The sequence below is a fragment of the Sciurus vulgaris genome, assembly GCF_902686455.1.
Source record: "Sciurus vulgaris genome assembly, chromosome: 6".
NCBI lineage: Eukaryota > Metazoa > Chordata > Mammalia > Rodentia > Sciuridae > Sciurus > Sciurus vulgaris.
In genome coordinates this window covers 70909118-70931116 of record NC_136466.1, presented here as the reverse complement: position 1 = coordinate 70931116, position 21999 = coordinate 70909118, and the positions used below count along the sequence as shown (strand labels likewise).

At 38.7% G+C, this 21999-nt stretch overlaps 1 protein-coding gene across 1 annotated transcript in view; it reads left to right on the top strand.

The window, feature by feature from the left end:
* The window catches only part of LOC306664320 (uncharacterized protein), a 241121-nt gene that overhangs the window by 207367 nt on the left and 11755 nt on the right, over positions 1-21999 (top strand). The window contains exons 7-8 of the mRNA XM_079145153.1: positions 2261-2319; positions 5514-5602. Of these exons, the coding sequence (XP_079001279.1) occupies positions 2261-2319; positions 5514-5602 (148 nt within the window). The remainder of the gene's footprint in view (positions 1-2260; positions 2320-5513; positions 5603-21999) is intronic.

Below are 21999 nucleotides of genomic sequence, written 5' to 3'. Positions count from 1 at the left end.
ATCAATCAGGCAAACATTTAAAAGCTCTGATTTTTCATTTTTATAGCATAAGTGTGATAATGTTGATCTTGCATGGTAGTTAATTTACTTAAAACACTTTTTAAAATGTTACAAATTCCAGAACCCTACTGGGTTCTGGGAATACAGCTATGGAGTTTTGAATATCTGAGGACATTCATGTATCTTATGAGTAAACTGCTTTCACAGAATTTATGATCTGAGAAAGAAAGAATTAGGATACTTACATGTATGTGTGAGTGCTTATCCCATTGTCTAAATATCATATAGCTACTTAAAACATATTAATTACTTTCTCTTTTCCTTTTTCTTGTCTGATCTCACTGCCATAAGAAGTCTCATAACTATGATTCTCACAAATGAATCTGAGAAACATGTTGTTGCTGATGGACTACTGTAGAAAATAGCAGCATGACAAATTAAATGTATCATGGAGGAAGTGAGATTGTATAATGAACTCAGTTCCCATTCAATCCTGATAGAACTATGCCTTTCAGTAAAATGAAGTTGGTGATTTCATTCCAAAGATCAAGTTGCAGCAATTTTCATCATGAATGTTATCCAATCATAAAAGAAATTGGCAACATTTACTCAACAGATGTCAAGGGCTCTCTTGAAGGAAGGTTCTCTCAGCTGAAAAGCTAACTCTAGTGCTGCCAATATTAAGGGATGATATGGTGATGACAATTAATAAAAAGTATTTCAGTTATATTTTCATGTTTATAAAATGGTTTGCAAGTACTTTCTCTTTTGTTGCTTCTAACTTTATTGGTAGAGTATCAGAACCCCTTTCATCTGGTCTGTGGATAGTTTTATGCTATTTTATATGGAATATTCCTAGCATTTTATGAATTTGAAAATCAAAGATGAAGCTGTCTGCATATCCATATCTTACCAGCAGAGTGGAAGAGGATCAGAGAGGGAGACTGGTTATGGGGGGACCTTTGAGATAATCCCAGAGTTGTAACTTTTTCTGGACCTTGACTTTGCCTCATTTTCTGAATACCCCAATCTAGCCATTTCCAAATCTGGTGGAAAGTCGAGATGCTCATCACTTCTCCTCTGGGTGTTATGAAGAGGTGTGTTTAGGAAATATTTTGCATCCCCTAATTGTAAGAAGGAAAGGAACAAGAATTATTGACATTTTGAAATAGTGTACAAACTATTTGACTTTTGTCTATAAGATATGTTAATTATAACTCAAGGAAAATATAAAATACAACCTCCATTCCCTCATGTTTCCATTCAACTAGACCTCAGTATTCAGTGACAGGGCTCTTTAATCTCTGTTCATGAAGAAAAATATCTAGAGGAATGTCCATCACAAGTTTTTTATAATAAAATATGGGTTAATTGATATAAAATAGTGACGGATTTTGTCCACAGTGATTCTTGGTAGCTTCTTCTTGGTAGTCATCAGGTGCCCATATTTTATTCTTTGTCCCCTCCACTTGGCAGATTGTAGACAGAGGGGGACAAATCTCATTACACATGTGGTGCAAAATGAGTGAGGGGATCTTCTTAGATTTCAGCTACTCCCTGTTAAGCAAAGTAATTGAGTGAGGAGACAGAGCACTCAGAGGAACAAGCACAATTTTATGAATAGGATTTAGGTAGCAAAACAAGGTCAAACTCTGCCATGGTGGTTTGTTTTCCTCTCTCTAGTATTCCTCTGTAGTCAGTAGAATTGGCTTTTATCAGTTGCTGGTATTATGACTGGGCACATCCGTCCTGGGTCAAACATGCTGCAGTCTGCAAATCCAGCAGCAGATTGCAGTCCTCTGCAGTCCAGCCAGACTAGCAGAACTTGTATGGTTGTTATTGCTAGAATGCCAAATTGAGGATGTGGTCCTAATGGGTCATTTGAGGGCAAAAGCAATGAAAACATTTCCTGCCTAAAGACAGATCCCTTTCCTTTCTTTAGTGTTTTAGGAACACAGACCTTTATTGGGCAAGGCAAAGCCAAAGAGAGCACTCATAACTTTAGTAAATCTGGTTTTTCATGGCATTCAGCCTGTGAGCTATTTAGTGTTCTCTCTCTCTCTCTCTCTCTACACACACACACACACACACACACACACACACATACATATCATCCTAGAGTTCCACATGAAATGATTCTTTCAGTACTTTTGTTTAGATGTCTGAAAATATTTAAGGGAACAACTCATCAACTAATAGCAAATGTTGGAGAATAATTGTTTTGCCATTTTAACAGAAAACTCCCTTTATGATTTTGCAGCCACGACAGCCCAACCCTGACTGGCGTTACTCTGCCTCCCTGAGAGCTGGCATGCACAGGTATGTATTTCCCTCCTTCCTTCACTCAGGAGTAATGTTAACTGGGTATGATTCAGATAAACAGCATAAGCCAGAAGCAGCTGAAGAGACTGAACAACTGGACTGAGGATATAGTCTCAGTGGAAGGGCACTTGCCTAGCATGCATCAAGGGTCTGGGTTTTGGAGCTGAAGAGATAGCTCCTCTTGGAGAGTACTTGCCTACCATGCACAAGGGCTTCAGTTTGAATCCCAGGCCCCTTGGAGGGAAAAAAAGGGTCTGGGTTCTAACTGAAGCACTATAAAAATAAAACAGACAATAAAAACTAGGAGCCATTAGATGCTCTCTCAGGGGAATACAGTCATTTTTGTTTCCTGGTCTATTTCTTAAAACAGAGAAGTGGTCAATGCTAAATTGTTCTCAAGTTCTGGGAAATAAGAATCTTCTGTAAAATCACACAGACAAGTTTCTGTGTACTTTCACCAAAATTTCTACAAGGATGTGTCAATTAAAATTTTTATAATTTCTATAAGGAAGTAATTTCAACTTTTTTCATCCCTTTTTACCTACTCTTTCTGTTCCTCACTTTAAAAATATAATATTGATGTTTTCAGACTTGAGTATATTAGGCAATGTAAATGCACATCTATCTTGTTTTTCTATCTCACACTGACTATTATATCCTATTAACCACAACAATTAATTGCTAACTGGGTGCAGCAGCATATGTCTGTAATTCCAGTGGCTCAGGAGGCTGACGATCCTAAGTTCAAAGCCAGACTCAGCAACTTAGAGAGGCCCTAAGCAACTTAGCAAGAAAAAAGGGCTGGGGATGTGACTCAGTGCTTTAAGTGGCCCTGGGTTCAATCCCCAGGACAAAAAAAAAAAAAACAAAAAACAAACAAACAAAAAATTAATTGCTATTCTTGTTAATGTTCACCTCTGTTAGTATCTTCTTCATCTTTTTGCTATCTTATTGTCATCAATAGCCTGAGCTTTTCAGAGGATAAGCCATGTGTAGGGCCTTTATTGAATATCTGGAGATCAAATCTAGCTTGTTTTAAATTAACCTAGAGTAATAGCATTACTCTAAGACTCAGATTGAATATAATTTTGCTTTTTCTACTTTGTCTTTTTGACAGTAATTGATTAACTACCATTTTTCCCGGAGCTGATCTAATATCATGCCGTGGGGTCAAATAAAATATTCATTATTTGTGAGTATCTTTGGAAACCAAATGGGAAGGAACAAGAAGTTAATGATCACTATTACCCAAAGAATTTAATCTTAAAGAAGAAATGAAACTTCAAACTTAAGCCCCTCAAAATACCTGGGCAAATGTTAATCGAATCGTCACCAAATTTAGACCCATGTTTAAAGAGAGAGCTTACGGAGTATGTGTAGAGTTAATGAAAAATTAGTCTTAGCCAATTAAGAATACATTAAATTAAAATAAATTAACACCCTCTCAAGCATTATAAATGAGCAAAAATCATTATTAGTGGGTGCTATTTCTGAATCAGAAGCAATCAAGGAAGGACAAAAGATTGGTAGTTGACTTGGTGAGATGTCATATTGGAATCTGGATTATAATTTGAGGCCAGAAACAGTCATGCAGATTACAGAACACTAAGTAGCAGAAGGAATTCTTTATACTAAAGAATTCAACTTATGCTTTTGTCTGTATCTGAGCTATTGGTGGAACCATGCAATAGGTAAAAACATGTTTAAAGTACCAGATGTTTATCTTGAAATTGAATTAGTGCTTTGCTTGAAAAGTACCAAAACTATGAGATGCACCCTAAAAACTACATTTAAAATAAAATATTAAAACATATCACTTCCTTGTTTTATTTTCAAGTGAAAAAAGTCAAATGTGCTCCTATTCAAATTTCAATTTAGATATTATAAGATTTAAATAAGATGAGAAATAAAATAAAAATTGAAACTAAAATGCTATTTGTTTTCTCAGAGTGTAGGACATTGAACATATATTAGAGTTGTAAATTTAAATAATACTCATCTTTTTCAATACATGTGTTTGAACTCTTGACCTTTCCAGCCTCAAATATCATGTAACTGCTCTTTTGAAAATTCTGGGGTTGGGGATATAGCTCAGTTGGTAGAGTGCTTGTCTCACATGTATAAGGCCCTGGGTTCAATTCCCAGCACCACACACACACCAAAAAAAAAAAAAAAAAAAAAGAAGAAGAAGAAGAAGAAGAAGAAAATACTGCTTTGAGCTGAACTGGTTCCGGGATGGTTACATCTTTATGAATTTGATTGAGTCCATATAATTTGTTGGTAGGCTCCCAAAACATCTGAAAATTAATATTTGGAAAAAAAGAAAATTCCAGGTTGAAGATAAAGGGAATAGTAGTTGAAGGTGAAGATCAGAGCTTATTGAGTAAATTTACACTAGATATGTTGTTTGAAGTAAGAGTAATAGAGTCTTGAAATTAGTTTCCTTTCCTCATAATAAAGTTTGCCTGATCCGTTGCCTCACATAACCTCTCAGCCAGTAAGTTTTGTTTTAGTAATTTAATTTGCAAGATAAACAAATGTCTAGTTAAGAAATGTGTCCTCTCATTTTGGTGAGAGTTTAGTTGACTATTGACCCTTAAGATCCTGTCTATTCCTTCCTTCCTTCATTCATCCACACATATTTGAAGGTCTAATATGCATTAGCAGTGACATACATAAATGCAATGTTCTCTCTTCCCTTGGGCAGTTTTTGTTCTCTTTCTGCTTCAGACAAACTGTTAATACTGCAGTTATCAGCAAATAATTTTAGTATTTTTTCCTCTTTACTATAGAGATCCCAGAAACAAGAGAACCTATAAGAGAGGATTGGAGCTTTTGAGAACAATCTCTCCTCATCTGCTTCAGCATTAAGATGTTAAAATACCAATAGCCATCCAGTGAGTCTCCTGTTAGATTTAGTGAACACCACGTGGCATTAATGAAAACCAAAATTCCCATAAAGATAGAACATGTTTATTGGCAGTGTGGTACAACAGGAAGTAAGTCAGTGATGTTTCTGCCGTTTAAGTAAGGTGGCTGCTCAGCAATAACTGCTGCAGTTCAAGCTTGAGCAGAGGGTGTTAGCTACAGCCCTGCCTTCATAGATGTGATTTCAAAGGGTGGAAGGAGAACTAGAAAGGCATTTATAATCTAACATATCTAACATATATTTGGTCCATATGTTTATTCAGCTCTGTGCACCTGGAGGAGGCTGGCATTCTACGGGCTGGTCCAGGAGGGCCTGATCAGCAGTGGCCAACAGTATCCAGTGCAACACCAGGTAAAAGGCTGGGATCTCTCTGTTCATGTTTGGCTTCTGGAAATCAATCAAATGACCTATTTTGTAAGATTAAGAATTTTGATGGTTCCCTTTTGGTTCTTTCTTTTTTTCTACATAATTATTTTGATTTTATACTTAATATTTGTTAAGAGTTAAAAACATAGTGTGAGGGTAAGGGTATGTGTGTATGTGTATGTGTTATGAGATTTTTCAAAAAATGATCTGATGCCTTTCAAATGCATAGGCCATCCTAGCCATATAGAGAAGAGATGCCAGATGCCAGATCTGCTTCTCCCTAAACAGCCATATCCTCCTGCAGATTAAATTTTATTACCTTGGCATTCACATTGCCAAACATGACCACCTCAATTTTTTCATTTAGAGGATCAATGGGGACTGGTTCCTAAACTAAACTTTCAGAAAAGAGATCCTGCCACATTAAGTAAAACACTTAATGATTTAGTAAATAAAGAAAAATTGCTTATAAACTCATATTTCCTTATTCTTACCCAATCACTAAGGCAGTGTCATAAAATAAAAATATGACTTTGGAGGCCCATCCCTGTGGCTCTTTTCAGAAAGGTGGGATTATGGGTTGGCAGAGACTAAATTATCCAACTAATAATAATTATTATAATCTAGCTAATGATTGTAGTGAATTTTCATTATTTATTCTATGACCATCATGGTGATAACCCATTATGTGAATTACTCTCATTTATTCCTTATAACAAATTATTACTACCCCCAATTTACAAATGAGGAGATCAAGGTTTCTTTAGATTTAAGTTACATCTCCAAGGTGACAGAATTAATAAGTAACGAAGACAAAATTAAACCAGGGTGAGTCCAACCCCAGAGCCTGTGTTTTCAGCAACAGTAGATACCTGTTTCTTTTTGTTAAATTTGTCTATCATAATCTTCTATTAATAAACCATCACAGTGATGATAGTAGTTACTAATTATCAAGCCATAATATGCCTAGACACTGTGCCAAGTACATGACATGTTTAGTCTGATTTATTCCTCATGAAAATCTTGCAAGGAATTTATTTTATCTGTTTTAATTAAAAAACACTGGAGACACAGAGAGGTTATGAAATGTACCCAAGTTCACAGAGCTTGTAAGTAGCAAAGATAGGATTCAAACCCAAATTTGTCTAGCTCCAAATCCAAGTGTATATAACTAGGACTTATATTCATAGCACAACTGTCTTGCAAGAGTCCATACAAATTCAAATATGTACATATATATATATATACACATTTATAAATGTACATAACAAATGATATAAGAATGCATATGTAAAAAATTCTTTCCAAAGATAATCAGGTGCCTTTCAAATGATTAAGCTAAATAACTTGTGTAGCTAAGGGACTATTTTTACTGGCAACTGAAAGGGCTTTCATTGATTTTAATCAACCAGCATTTGCTATTTATGAATGTTGCACAATTCAACTGAAAGTCAGTTTTGTCAAAAAAAAATGCATAAGTTTTGAAGCAATTTATTAGAGAGCTAATACTGCCAGATGGCAAGGAGAACATAAATAGTTCATTGACCGAATCTGCAACCCCAATGCCAATATGGAGTGAAGAAGTGATGGAGAAGAAAGTAGTTTGAGACGACCAAATGTTACAGGATATGGAGACATCAGGAAAAGGAGAGCCTTTTCAATCATAACAACTACATGAAATCATGCCTTGCTACCTTACTTTCATTTCAGCATTATTCTTTTTCTCATAGAGGCACTGTAGGTCAGTCTGTTGAGGCAGGAACTAATTTTGCATATGTTCTACCTCTCATTCATGAGGCTGGCTGGTGTATATTCCTAGGCAAATACGACATAGGAACTGTCTATTGATCATTTCATACACCTGTCCCAAGTTTCTCCTTCAGATTCAAAAGGTGTTTTTGACAGAAGATAGGGAATGGGTCTCCATTGCTTCCCTTTCCTACTCGGTTCTGATGCATAAGTCCCAGGCCTCATGAAATGTGCTGGCTAGAGGTCAAGTCTTCTGTTTACTAGATGATGACCTAGCCATACATTTCAACATGTTTCTGCATCAACAATATGAAGTTAAAAGGGTTTTCCTCTGCCTTTTGCCCTGTCCTTTGATACTTTTCAATTTCAGGACTCAAAATAGGTTCTGTGCTGTTTGGAGGGAATATGGCTTAAAGATTAAGAGTATGATTTAGTGTCAGATCTGAATTGAATTCCAATTCCAAACTTATTTGCTAAGTGAGCATAGACGAATTGCTTAAATTCACATTTTCTTAATTATCCTTTGTTTAAATTGATTGTGATAAGAAGAGCACCTACTTTGTTTTTTTGCCATGAGAACCAAAAGAAGAAAAAAGGCTGAACATAGTGATTGACATATAGCATTAACAAATATCTAATCTTCTTACTCTTTTTTTCTGCAATACTTTTGTGCAATGTATGATATGGCCTTAATTAATAACTTGATGGCCAGAATTCAGTAGTTCTGATTTGTAGACCCCGATACAGGCCATCTGAGGTAGTCTGGATCTTCCTGACATCTATGCAGTCCATTTACCCCTCAGCAACCCTCTGGAGATGAAATGAAGAAGATTTATTAGTTGTTGCCTAAATAAAAGGAAAATGCTCCCCAAACATGGTTGTTTCCATTATTAATCCTAGCCTGCCTTTCAAGGGTTCTTTTGTCCTTAGTACTTCATAGTGAGGGTGCAGTTGCTTCTAAATGGCATCCTTACACTTGTGCCTGAATCCTTCCCATGACCAGTCACTCTTTACTCTTTTCATACCAATACTTGTGACGGCTGTGGCTATATGTGTAAAGAGGGTGGAGCCTTCTTTTGCTCGAGTACTCATTCATGTGTATTTCTTTAAGTTGCTTTTTCCTCCTTTCATTCTTTTGCTTCATGACTAAACTGTTCATTTATTTTTACATTCCGTAAAAGCTTGGGATAAAGATGCCATAGTCTGGAGGGATCAGTGGAGGCATTACCAGGTGATGTTTTCTGCAGGATGAACACGTCAGGCATTAAGCTGGTTAATCCTGATTACTGACCCCTTTCTCCAGGCTTATTTCTTGTGTGAGCAGACCTGGATCATGGGTTCCCTTATTTCTTTTCAGCTTCTCATGAGACTGAGCAGAGGAAGAAAATTAACTAAACAGGGAATGCACAGAATACAGCTACAGACTCTTCTTCAGGTGGAGGGATGCATTTGAGGGCAGGAGTATTAACAGGCTAGTCACTCCCTTTATAACTCTTTTTAACTTTCTGAATGTGAATAACCTGAAGAGATTTTAATGAATGCTCTCTTGTGATTAGTTCCTAGAGAGAATCCTGTGAGGTTATAAAAAGATGGTCCTTGCCTGCCAGGGAACTGGTCTGGCTACAGTGGGCCAGCAGCAGCTTTGCTATTTCCTGCTAGTTTTTCCAGGGTCCTTTTTCTACCTTTTTCTATCTTTCTACTGGGATCTTGCAGCTTACCTAAGGCAATAGTAAGTTACTTTTAGAGTGGGAGATAGAGTCAGCCATCCATATCTTCAGGCTCCACATCCAACCACAGTTGGAAAATTTGTGGAAAAAAATTGCATCTCTACTGGACATGTACAGATATTGTTTTCTTATCATTATTTCCAAATAATAGACTATAACAACTATTTACATAGAATTTACATTGTATTAGGCATTAAAAGTCATCTAGAGATGACTTAAAGTACACAGGTGGGTGTGTATAGGTCATATGCAAATACTACACTGTTTTATAAAAGGGACTTTAACATCTGCGGATTTGGGTGTCCATGAGGGTCCCGGAACTCATCCCCAATGGATACCAAGGGACAAGTGTACTCTCTATTTTCAAGTGTTCAGGGAATCCCAAAGCACATAGCTGCCAAAGATAATATTATTGTCTATGGATCAAGGCCCCAGAGAATCTGGGACTCAACAGTGAAAGATTAATTAGGTAGGAGAGGCTACTAAGGCATTGAGGCTTAGAGAACCTTAGTTTGGAGTGACTAGACAGTGATTCTCAAAGTATAGTTTCCAGAGCAGAAGTACCATCTATTGATGGTACTAGATATTTCTAGAACTTGTTAAAAATGCAAATTCTCAAACCCTACCCTGGACTTACCAAATCAGAAACTCTCAGCAAACTGTTCAAACAACCCATTCATGTGACCCTGGTGTACCTTAAAGTTTAAAAATTTGTCGAGAGTACATATTCCTGGTGTTGCCAAGTATCTTTGGAGGCTCAGAAACTGCAAGGAAGGCATCTGTTTATGGTTCTTGTGGGAAGCAGGGACCTTTCCCACACAGAGAGATAATTAATTGCTGAGAGCTAGAACTCCAGAGTCAGAATGACCTTCCTTTGAATACTTGCTCTGCCACTCAGTAGTTGTACGTTTCTGGAACCCTTACCTAACTTTTCTAGTCTCAGTTTCTTCCTCCATAAAATGGGGATAAGAGGGGTATCTACCTCATAAGGTTCTTATAAGAATTAAATGGTATAATAATCACATATTATAGATCCTGGAGAACAATAAATGTGAGTAAATAATAACTATTTTTATGGTTTTTTTCCTCAATGGATAAGTCTACCCTTGAACTTCAAAATCTAGATCCAGCTTGTTCAGAGTAGTCTCTGTCAGAAAGCTCTGTTATTATAGAAAAAATTCTTTTCACCACCTCCGTGTTTCCATGGGGGATTGCTTTTTCCCTAGTATTCTACATCTTTTTTATTCAGTTTATGTGCCCTAGTTTTATAGGGGCTCATGTTCTTATTTGTCTTCGGGATTCCTGCCTTTCTGACAAAACCAACTCCCCAAGGAGAGACTCCGTGGAGACTCCATCTCTGATTTTTCCCCAGAATGAAACCATGTTCCTTAAGATTTTTGGAGTCCATTTAGGAGCCCTGTCAACATGAATTTTTCCATCTCATGAGTGAGTGCAGCCTCAGGCCTTGTTGGAAAATTTAGAAAGCATGCTGTTCCACTAACCTGCTCACCCTAGACTTCTGCTGTTGTCATGGCAATGACGGTCCTAGGAGGTGTGTACATATCCTTATTTGGAAAAAAAAAATGAGAACAGGGATTTTGTGAGTGGGGCAGCTCCCTCCTGTCAGTGTCCTCCACTCTCACCTTCCATCTGACAGCCCAGGAGTGCCAACTCAGCTTAGAAATCTCTAGTCGGGGAAAGCTAGTCCTTGTAAGATGCAATTTCATTTTCCTGAGGGTGTGGAGCTCATTATATTTCTTGAAGTTCTGTATGTCGTTTATAATGAACAAAGAATTTGTTCTGGACTGGTCTGGAGGGAGGAACCAAGTATGATGGGGGAAGTGGACTTAGCATACAGTACCTAGGAGAAGCCAAGAGCCTAAGTTCTTTTTGACTCCATCCATTTGTGACTTTCTTCATCTCCTTCTTAGAGGAATACTGTTTTGTTCTTGTTGTTTTTAATGGGGAGAAAACTTTATTGAATGACCATGTGGTCAAGGCATTGTGTTAAAAATCCCCTGTGATTTCTTTCTTTCTTTCTTAGATTTTATTTGTTCTTAGATATACATGATAGTATATTTTGACATATTTATACAAACATGGAGTGCTTTCATTGGTCATGTAAATAAAAGACTGGGATTGAGATATCCTGGTTTTTCTAAAATTAAACGTATCTGTATAATAAATAGCTCCTGAGATAGTTCTTTCCCTATGTACCTTGCATTTCCTGCATCACTCTCATTTTCTTTGTACAGTTTTTCCAGGGTTAGAAGCCTTGGACAGAATACAGTCAGGGCTGGGGCCATGGTATATAATAAAAGCATTTCTTCCATAACCGTGGCACCAAATGGAGACCATCTATCTCCTGAAAACTATTAAATGGTGGCTCAGATTTATGCTCCTGGACACACATTTTGATGACACACATAGAGAGGGGGAAAGAGCAGCAAGAACTGTTCCCTTATGCTGCAGTTTCCTTCAAATCCCACAGATGCAGAGACACAGGCCAATGCAGGTTTAGAAAATGGAGCCTGGTTATAGTTTTTTCGATTCTCTTGATCCCTTTAATGTGCCAACTACACTAGAGTGATATAGTGTGGTCCCTGAAAACTCTATCCTGAGAAACAACTTTTGACTACATCTTAGAAAATTAATCCATTGTATCCTTTTGTTTAAGAGTGTCACATGGAACAGGAGAATATCTGAATTACCCCTCTAGTTCTCTCAACAAATCATTCTTTGTAGCTGAATTTTTAAGCCCCTAATCAGGACCAGGTTATAGTCACAGAGATCCTAGTGTCACAAGGGATCAGAATTTGTGGTGAGGTCATTGTCTAGTTGCCAAAGGAGGTTCACGAACTTTGCCACCTAGGACTCACCAAAGATGACAGGCTACCTGTGTGTTTGAGAGCTTTGTGGGGGAAGGTCAAATGGGGGTTGGGTGGCATCTGCACCTCATTCTGTGGGAAAGATTGCTGGGGTTGTTTAGAATCAGTAGTCTTGGAGCTCCTCTCTGGGAGGTGTTTGAATAAGAAAACCTGCTTACCACAGGGGTTTAGGGCAAAGGAATACTAAGAGTTTGTAACCTTTTAGCTTTGCAGCTCTAGCAAGTCTTGCCCTCAGACTCACCTGTATCAGTAAACTAGAAATTAAACCTGCCCCAGTGATAGCAAGAGATTTTCATGGAAATATTTTCTGAGAAACAGCCCATATTCTAAAGGAACTGGAAAAATTCATCTTTGCAGAAGCATTCAACTTTGTGGATGAGAAGGTCATTGCCTGATCTGGAAAAACATATTCAGGTCAAGCACTGGCTAGAGACCAGGGGCCTCTAGGGAAAGGTCATAAGATTGCTCATTGCCAGAAAGCCTGGAAATGAATGTGTGGATTGGAGATGAGATTTTCTGTGCCTCAGCACTTGGAGTCTCATTACTCACAATCAAAAAAAGGAGGGGATGGCAGAGATAGATGCTGTTCTACTCTTATCTCAGCAAGAGCAAGAGCTTCCTCAGCAACGGCCCTGCCTGGAAAGGTCTATCTACCAGGGAGTGGGGTAGGCAAAGAACAGAAGTCAGTCCTGAAGAGGGAAGTGGGAGAACAAAGGATGTTTGTGCTATAGTTAAAACAGGAAATTGAGAGTTTTATAAAAGTTAAACTCAAGAGGCATATTCATAAAAGAGTAGGGCATGAAAAGGAACCAAATTTGGATCCACAAGAGAACAGAAACAATGAGAAATTTACCATTGCTAGTGTTGTATCCCTTGTCTGCTGAGTCCCCAGTCCTGGGCCTCTCGCATGAAAAAATAACCAAACTTTAAAAATGAGTACCTAAATTCTAAATGAGCAAAGTTTGTTGATGGTTCAAGAAAATCCTCCAGCTTGGACTTGCTTCCAATAGTGAACCAATCCTATGTCCAGAGCTGTTGCTCTAGGCAGTACCATGGACCAAAGTTGAGTAGTGAGGTGACCCTTCACGGGTTTTCTCTCCTGTCTCTTTTGACCTGGCATCATAGAACTGTCTTACCCAAGAACATACCCATTGCATCTCTATTTCCAAACTCACCTGGAATCAGCTAACCTAAGGGTCTGTATCAAGACTAAAAGTCCCATCCAATATGAGTGACTTACATTAGATGCACACTAAGTTGCATGTCAGAGAGGCCAGATTTGGGGGCTAAGGGTATCATGAGGTATATGAACAGCTGTAAGGAAGACACCTTTAAGTCTGTGAGTTTTACTCTGTGTTTGATGGTGTGCCAGTGTGCTGTGGACTACAGAAGTTTCTTCTCTTAGCTAAAGCCTATTAGTGGTGGTGGTTGTGGGGAGGGAGGGCAAGCAAGCAAGCCTAAGGAAGATCATCTTTTCTTAAGGATGTGTGCCAGTGGGAGTGTCTTTGTTGATCAACTTTTAAAGTCTTCATATCCTGTACTATTGCCCCCCTGTATTATAGAACAAGAGGAAGGAAGACTTAACAATAGCTACTATTTATCAAGAACTGTGATAAAGCAGTTCACATGTATTGCATAGTCAAGCAACTTTAAGGGAGAAGTACATTGTTTCAGATAAGGAGATTGGGGCTCATAGGAATTAAGTGACTTCCTCACATTTACATAGCTAGTAAATGTGTTTTCCTCACTTTAATATTCCTAGTGTTAAGCAAGATGTCCACACACAGTGATGCTTAAGAAATATTTATTGAATTCCTGAATAAATACAATAAGGGCGATATCTGAACCCATGTCTGCCTGCTGCTGAGCCCTACACACTTAACACATTACTATTATTTGTCCCACATGACAGGTGAAGGGGATAGCTTAGTAGCATTACTGTCTGAGTTCCAGCCAACTTTAGGGGTCTGTATTAGTTTGACATTACTGCTGTAACAAGTTACTATAAATTTAATAGATTAAAACAGTGAAAATTTATTATCTTACAGTTTTGGAGCTCTGAAGTCCAAAGTGGGTTTCACTGGGCTAAAATCATGGAGCTAGCAGGGCCTCATTCCTTCTGGAGGCTCTATAGAAGCATTTTCTTGTTTTTTTCAACCTTTAGAGAGTCCCTGCATTTCTAGGCTTGTAGCCCCTTTTTTCATCTTCAAAGCCAGCATTATGGCACTACAAACCTGTGTGCCCCTCTCTCACTTTTAAGGATGACACTGTGATTACACTGAGCTCACCTGGATATTCCAGGATAATCTCCCTGTCTCAGAATCCTTAAATTAATCCTGTTAACAGGGTCCTTTCTACCATGTAACATAACATATTCACAGGTTCTGGAAATTAGGATGGGGGCATCTTTGGGGGGACATTCTTCTGCCTACTGCAGGATCTTTCAAGTTCAGGTAGCAGTGGCTGTATGTGTGTGTGAACTGTAGTAGAAGTGAAGATAAAACCAGGTGAGTATTAGGAGCATGATGAGAGTATAGTGAGTATGGACTAGACTAGACTTTAAACCCCTTTTTAAGGCTACTAATTGTCAGAAGTCTGGTGGAGACTGATTGGTCACTCCCTTTTCCCTCCAAATCTTAACTAATTAAGAATATAGGCAAGGAGTCAACTGAGGGATCAAAGGTAGCATCAGGTTTATTATTGGTACAAAATGACCTGGGGTATATGATAGGGTCTCCAACTTCCCAGCCACAAAATGGCAGACATCTCCCTTGGTGAGAAGGGGCAGCTGTTATGCTTATTACAAATATAGGCTGAGGTAGAGCAGAGAAAGAGAGACAATTAAGGTGAGGTATTGGGGAAGAATGGTGACTGTTGATGCTAACTTTGCCCAATTAAGTAGCACAATCCATTTAAAATCAGGCTTTCAGTAACGCCCCCCCCCCCCCCCATTTAGATAAGCCACTCTTCCTGGGTCCAGTAAGTAAGAAAATGGAGCTAAAGATGAAAGTTCTCTTCCCAGTACATTCTCCAAAAGATAGGGCTACTGGTTTGGTGGACATTCCTTTCTAAATGGGCAGAGGTGGACATGTGGAGAGAGAAGGAAAATAGTTCCCACTACATTATAATGTTAAGAGCTAAGAAAGATCCCTGTGCCCCAAGCTTAAGAACATTGTTCCAAGGGGTAGGGGGAGGCAGGAGAGGACAGAACTCTTTGGATCATTCACAGGCCAATTTGGAAGGAATCAATCATGGCACATGGTACATAGTAAAAAAAAAATCCCTGTCTGCAATGGATGCAAGGGAACAGGGTTGATGGTATGTTGCCTGCATCTTGCATCTGTGAGTGCAAATTAAATGTATACTCAGAACTTCTCTGAAGTAGAAAATAGGAGAATCGAGGGCCTAATCCTTATGTACATATGCACTGAGGGCTGAGGAGTAGTGAGTGCTTCATCCATTATTTCTAAGTCCCACCTCTTTTCCCCCAGTGATACCTCAAGCATTGAGAACAGGAGTTACAGTAGTTTGGAGCCAATCTTATGGATACATACACACCTTGGGATTTGTTTGATTTTTTATTGGTTTCTTACTTAAAAACCTAGCTTCACACTAGTTCCCTCCTTGAGATTCTAAAAGCAAGGCACCTCCAAAACTTTGGGCTTCTCTATTCTCTTCACAGCTTGACTGGAGATTAAGTCATTCCACAGCCATGGGTTCCATGAGAGAGCTTCCCCAGAGGCCAACCTCCTCTGCAGGCCCCATGTGTCACTGAGATGTTAGTCTGACTACTGTCCCTGTGGTCTGCAGTCAGGGGGGCTGTGTTTAGTCAGTGGTCAGTTTCACTTCAGTTTCCCTCAGTTAGACCAAGCCCAAATTGGTTCTAAATATTTGCCTTTAAGGCAAATGGATGAAATTGGAGAATATCATGTTAAGTGAGTAAGCCAATCTCAGAAAACCAAAGGATGAATGATCTCGCTGATAAGCAGATGATGATACATAATGGGGGGTGGGAGGGAGGCAAGAATGGAGGAAGGTGGGACTGTATAGAGGGAAAAGAGGGGTGAGAGGGGTTGGGGGGAAGGAAAAAAATAACAGAAAGAATCAAACACCATTACCCTATGTAAATGTGTGATTACACAAATGGTATGCCTCTACTTCATGTACAAACAGAAACAAGTTGTACCCCATTTGTTTACAATAAAAAAAAAGAAATTTCTTTAGGGAGGTTGGGTTTTTTTTGGTATGTTCACTCCAAGTCTAGGAAATTAGAAATATAAATTAGCTTCTTTGGTCCTTCTCACACAGGGTCATAACCTTGCCTCCAGGATAATAGCCCTCTAAATGGTTGTGATTTGAAGGACACTGGGAAGATTCTCAAACAAGCCACTACTCAGGCAGGTCTCTGGAACTTCATATTTAACCATCACCTGCAGCATTTTCTTATTTTCTTAAATTTTTCTTAATTTTCTTATTTTCTTAAATTTTTTAAGATTTTCTTAAATCCTTATTCATTCCTTCTCCTTGCTGCCCCCTACCCCAGACAAAGAAGTGAACTATCAAATATCCTGTCCAGGGGTGCTTTCCTTGCCTTCTCTTCAATATAGAATTTGGTTGGAACCTTCTATATAGTCATCAAACCATCATTTATTAAGTTCATACATCAGGTCAGGCTCTGTTCTAAGGTAATGTGAATAAAATATTGAATGTAACATAGTTCTGTCTTCTTCTAGTGGATGAGGCAGAAATATAAATAAATAAGGTGGAAATTTGACAATGTCATATGGTAAGGACCAGAGTTGTGTCATGCATATGTAGGGCAATGTCAGGAAAGAAAGTTGGAACAAACTGCCAGGGTCTGTCAGTCCAGAATGGGACCCAAGGTTTATCACTGTCATAAGCAGTATAAACCTTCTTTCTTATAAGGATTCCCCAAATTGTTTGCACAGGGCCCAAACCCTCTCTCAGCAACCATGAATAATAAATGTTGTGGGAGCCCACAAGATGGAATTGGGAATTTAGGGGACCAAGTTAGAGATATTAATACTAGATATTATAGTGTGTGTGGTTGGGGGAGAAATCTGAGCAAAGGAAATAATACAGAAAGTAGTAAAAAATAGGAAATAAATCAGAAGTGCATAATTTGGATGACTAGGAGGAATGTATCTGGTAGATGGTGTGGGATAGAGGGCTGCTAGGAAATGAAATCAGAAAGGTAGGGCTTTAAATATCCTGCTTAAAAATGTGTAGTGTTGAGCTGGGCACAGTGGTGCATGCCAGTAATCCCAGTGGTTCAGGAGGCTGAGGCAGGAGGATCACAAGTTCAAAGCCAGCCTGAGCAAAAGCGAGACTCTAAGCAACTCAGTAGTACCCAGTCTCTAAATAAAATACAAAATAGGTTTTGGGGATGTGGCTCATTGGTTGAGTGCCCCTGAGTTCAATCCCTGGTACCCAACCCACCCCGTACCCCGCAAAAAAGTGTAGTTTTATTTCCTGGCAATGGAAAACCACTAGGTTCATTTGTTTTTAGGAAAAAGAGATTCTTTTAAGATCCCTTAGCTTTATTTAACTTTGAAAAGGTGCCTATGAGCTGACAAGATGAGATAATGAGCTAAGGACTCAGTGCTTTTCTTCTCCTAAACCAAGAATTAGAAACTTTAAGTGTCTAGAAATGGAGGATCAAAGGGGAGATAAATGTAGCATTTTTTTTTTTTTTCATAAAAGGACAAGTTTTGAAAATGTTCTTAGGCAATTCTGGTGGACTTGGTGTGGCTCATGTCAGAGAAAATTTGGACAGTGAAGGATAGGTTTGTTTAAAATTTGCCTTATATTAGTTTCTTAAGGGAGGCCACATGACATAGTGCCTCAACTCTGTTAATACCACCTAATAATTGTGCAACCTTTGCCTCAGATTTATTAATGTGTAAAAAAGGAAAGAGTGTAGATTATTGTAATGGTTAAATAAGATAATGTATGCAAAGTGCGCAGGACAGTTCTTAGCTTGTGGTAAAAACTCAAAAATGTTTCTGAACACTATTTCTACTCAATTTAATACTCCTGTCACTTAGCACCATGCCCGCACACAGTAAATGGAATTCAAAATGTTTTTGCTAGATTAAATGGATGGGATTGAAGTGTGTAGCGTGGGGGTGATGGTGGTGATGGAAAGAGTTCTCTCCTCCTCTTGTCCTCTGTCTACTGCAGCATTCTGACAGCATCTCCATTTCATACCCTCAATGCAGGGATATCACTCCCTGTCTTGAAATGGTTGCTCAAGGCTGAGAAGTGACACAGCAACACAGAGCCTGGGATTGCTGCCAGATTTTAAGAAGCACAGATTGTAATGTGAGTGGGGGAGGGTAGAGAAGAAAAGTTTGAACTCAACGAAAGCCAGAAGCTGTTTTACTGTTAAGTGAAATGATCATGCCTTACACAGTTCTGGGTGGGGCAGGCAGTGTGAAACCTTTGGGAAGTCCCTGTCAAGTGCTGATGTTGAAGGAGACCCTGCAGAGACTCAGGTCCAGGCATGGACCTTCATGAGGCCCTATATATAGAAAAGCTCTGCTTGTCTTCATATCATGCATCACTATCTTGAGGTTCTTAATTTGTTAACTAGGCCCCCGTCCTCATTTCTTGTGTCACTGGATCCCACAAATTATGTTTGGGGGTTCAGGCTATCTAGGACATTTTGTTAAGAGTCAAATCAAGCTAGTGCTTCTTTCAATATCTCTATCTATCTATCTATCTATCTATCTATCTATCTATCTATCTATCTATCTATCTATCATCTATCTCTCTGTTTTTCAATTTAAAGAGGAAGAAAAATTATGAAAAAATTAATCTGTCCAGAATTTTAAAAAAATGAGTAATGCCTCATTCCCCACTTCCAGTCATGTTACCCAGAAATAATTACTACTAACCCCCAGAGTTTTCATGAAAGTTTTAAAGTAGTGTATTTAGTAGCAGTAGTAGTACTGGGGGTTGAACCCAGGGGTGCTTTACAACTGAGTCACATCCCCAGCCCTTTTTATTTTTTATTTTGAGACTTGATCTAGCCAAGTTGCTAAGTTGCTGAGGCTGATTTTGAACTTGCTATCCTCCTGCCTCAGCCTCCCAAGCAGCTGAGATTACAGGCATGTACCACTGCACCCTGCTCAAAGTGGTATAATTCTATGCATGTTAGCATATAGCTTGTGTGTGTGTTTAACACACACTTAAATCGGTATATACAGATCTGCTTTATTCTTCTTCATAAGGAAATAATAGGACTATGTTGTATGCTTATATTTTATTTATCCTGTTTCCTATTGCCATCTTCATATTTTAAACTATGCAGTTCTTATACATATATCTTATATCCTTATATCTTATCTTCTCCTACTAGTACTTATAAAAGATGGATTTCCAGAAGTAAGATCGCTGGGTCATAGGCTATGAAAATATCAAATTGGCATTCTCTTATCTGTAGTTGGACTGCACTTATACAATTCCCTCTGCTCCCTACCTCCAGCTAGTGCTCTATGTCATTTAACTCAGTGACACCATCATTAGAGACTTAGTCTCCAGATGGAGAATACTGAAGCAGAGAGGGAAGAAAATTTACTTATGAATAATAGTAACAGCTAAAATGTATTGAACACTTAAATCACGTGCCATATATTATTCTAAGTACTCTTAAGGATAAGATCCTCTGTTTTCCAACCCCAGAGATAAGGTTGTTGTTGTTGTTGTTGTTGTTGTTGTTGTTGTTGTTGTTTATTATTATTATTATTTTGGTACCAGGGATTGAACCCAGAGGCATTTAGTCACTGAGCCACATCCCCAGCCCTTTCTACTTTTTATTTTGAGACCGGGTCTCACTAGGTTGCTTAGGGTATCTCTAAGTTGCTAAGGCTATCTTTGAACTCACAATCCCTCTGCCTTAGCCTCCTAAGCCACTGGGATTACAGGCTTGCACCACTATGCCCAGTAAGGCTATTATTATTCCCATTTTACTGCTTAGGAAACTGAGACACCTCAGGTTTAATAAGGTTATACATTTCGTAAGAAGGGGACAGAATCTGAAGTGGGCCTGTTTGACTTCTGTGTTCTTAACAATTGCACGTCTCCAGAAAGTTCAGTGCCATCTTTATGCCAGTTACTCTACCTTGTCTATTCCTTAAAACTATTATTGTATTTATTCATTTACTCGTCTTCTTCTCCCACTCTACTGTATCTCTTTGAGAACAGGGTAACTAACCTAATATTCATGTCCATATTCCTAATTACTAGTATAATGTCTAATTTATTATAAATAATCAGTTTATTTGAATGAGTAACAATGCTTCTAGGAGGTAGCAAGTGTATCCATTTCATAGATAAATTATAAGTCCATGTTAACCCAATAGTAGACAATGGTAGAAAACAGAAGGGTGGAGCTGATGGTGGAGCTCAGGGCTGCTTTTTCTTTTTTATCTTTTAAAAATTTTTTTTGGTTCTTTTTAGTTTATACATGGCAATAGAACATGCTATGACATATATGCATGCAATATATTGTTCTGATTCAATCCCCAGCGTTTCCCTTTCCCCTCTCTTCCTCCCACCCCCTGTTCCCTTCTCTCTACTCTACTGATCTTTCTGCTGTTTACTTTGATACCTAATTCAGTGTGCCTTCCACCATGCCTCAGGTGTCTCCTTCTGAGGCCCTGGAGCATGGCTCCCTCCCTAGCAACCATTGCTGTGCTGGAAAACTTCACAGCTAGAAGTCCTCCATGACCCCTGAGGGGCAGAGTCTAATGGAAGACCTGTCTCAGGAAAAGAGAGTACTTTGTTTAGGAATTGGTGTTGGGGTGGTCCTAGAGGAATACTACATAGTAGTAATACCTATCCTTTATTTCATAGTTTCTGCATGCCAGACATTATTCTCCATAATTTAAGAGCCTTGTCTCTTTTTAATGCTTAAAATCCCATTAGATGGATATTGTTATCTTTGTTTTACATATGAAAAAATGGGTGCTGAGAGGCCAAGTGACTTTCTTAACAAATGTGTGGTGAAGCTGAGATTCCAGCTCAAGTCTGGGTGACCCCAGAACCTACATTCTCAGCATTCTGTTTCCCAAAGATTATATAGCTGACTGAAGAGGGGGAATTTTAAGAAGCTATTAAGGGAAACTGCCTTTCCTAGGTCCTGGGGGGGGGCCTTAACAACTAGGAAACAAGATAGAAAAACCGTGTAGCTGGAGCCCTGCTGGGCTATGGGGTCATGGAAAGAAGAAATGTGATATATATATTTTTTAAGGTGACTGTGGGGAGCTAGGAAGGTTTGAAACCAGCCATTCCAATGTTTGAATCTGGGTTTGCAGTACATCATGTCTTTATACTCTTAACCTAGAAATGGCAGAGTTATTTTGGGCACAAAGCGAGAGCTATGGCTTTAAAAATATGCCAAGTGTATTTATCTCTTCCGCTCCAAGATTACTGAAAATTAGCCCAGCTGCGGCCTGAGGCACCAAACAGCCACAGAATCTTATTACAGATCAGCTCAGCCCACCCAAAGAGAGTGAAACACCCAGGAGTAGCAGCTCCAGTGACTCCTAGGGAGGGGTATAGGGTCAGCCTCCCACTTGCCAAGCCTCACTTCCAATCACTTTCACACTGTCCTCCCCAGCTATTCTAGGTTTCAAAATGTTAGACCTGTGATTCAAGTTCAACTCTGTCTCCCACCACTTCCCCAAGGCTTCACAAGAAGTAAAAAAAGTGAATGAATGTATCAATGAATGAATACGTAAATAACAGTTGAACTACTAATAAACTGCAGTGGAATAAGAATTTTTCAGCTTTATTATCAAAATCCTCTGTGATTCAGGGCAAATCCTCTTGTTGTAATTCAAGTCTTCTGATTTCTTTCTTTCTTTCTCATTCTTTTATGCTGGGGATCAAATCCAAGACTTGTGCCTGCTAGGCAAGCACTCTATCACTGAACTACTTTCCCAGCCCCGGCCTTCAGATTTCTCATTTATAAAATTAAAATCCTTTAAAT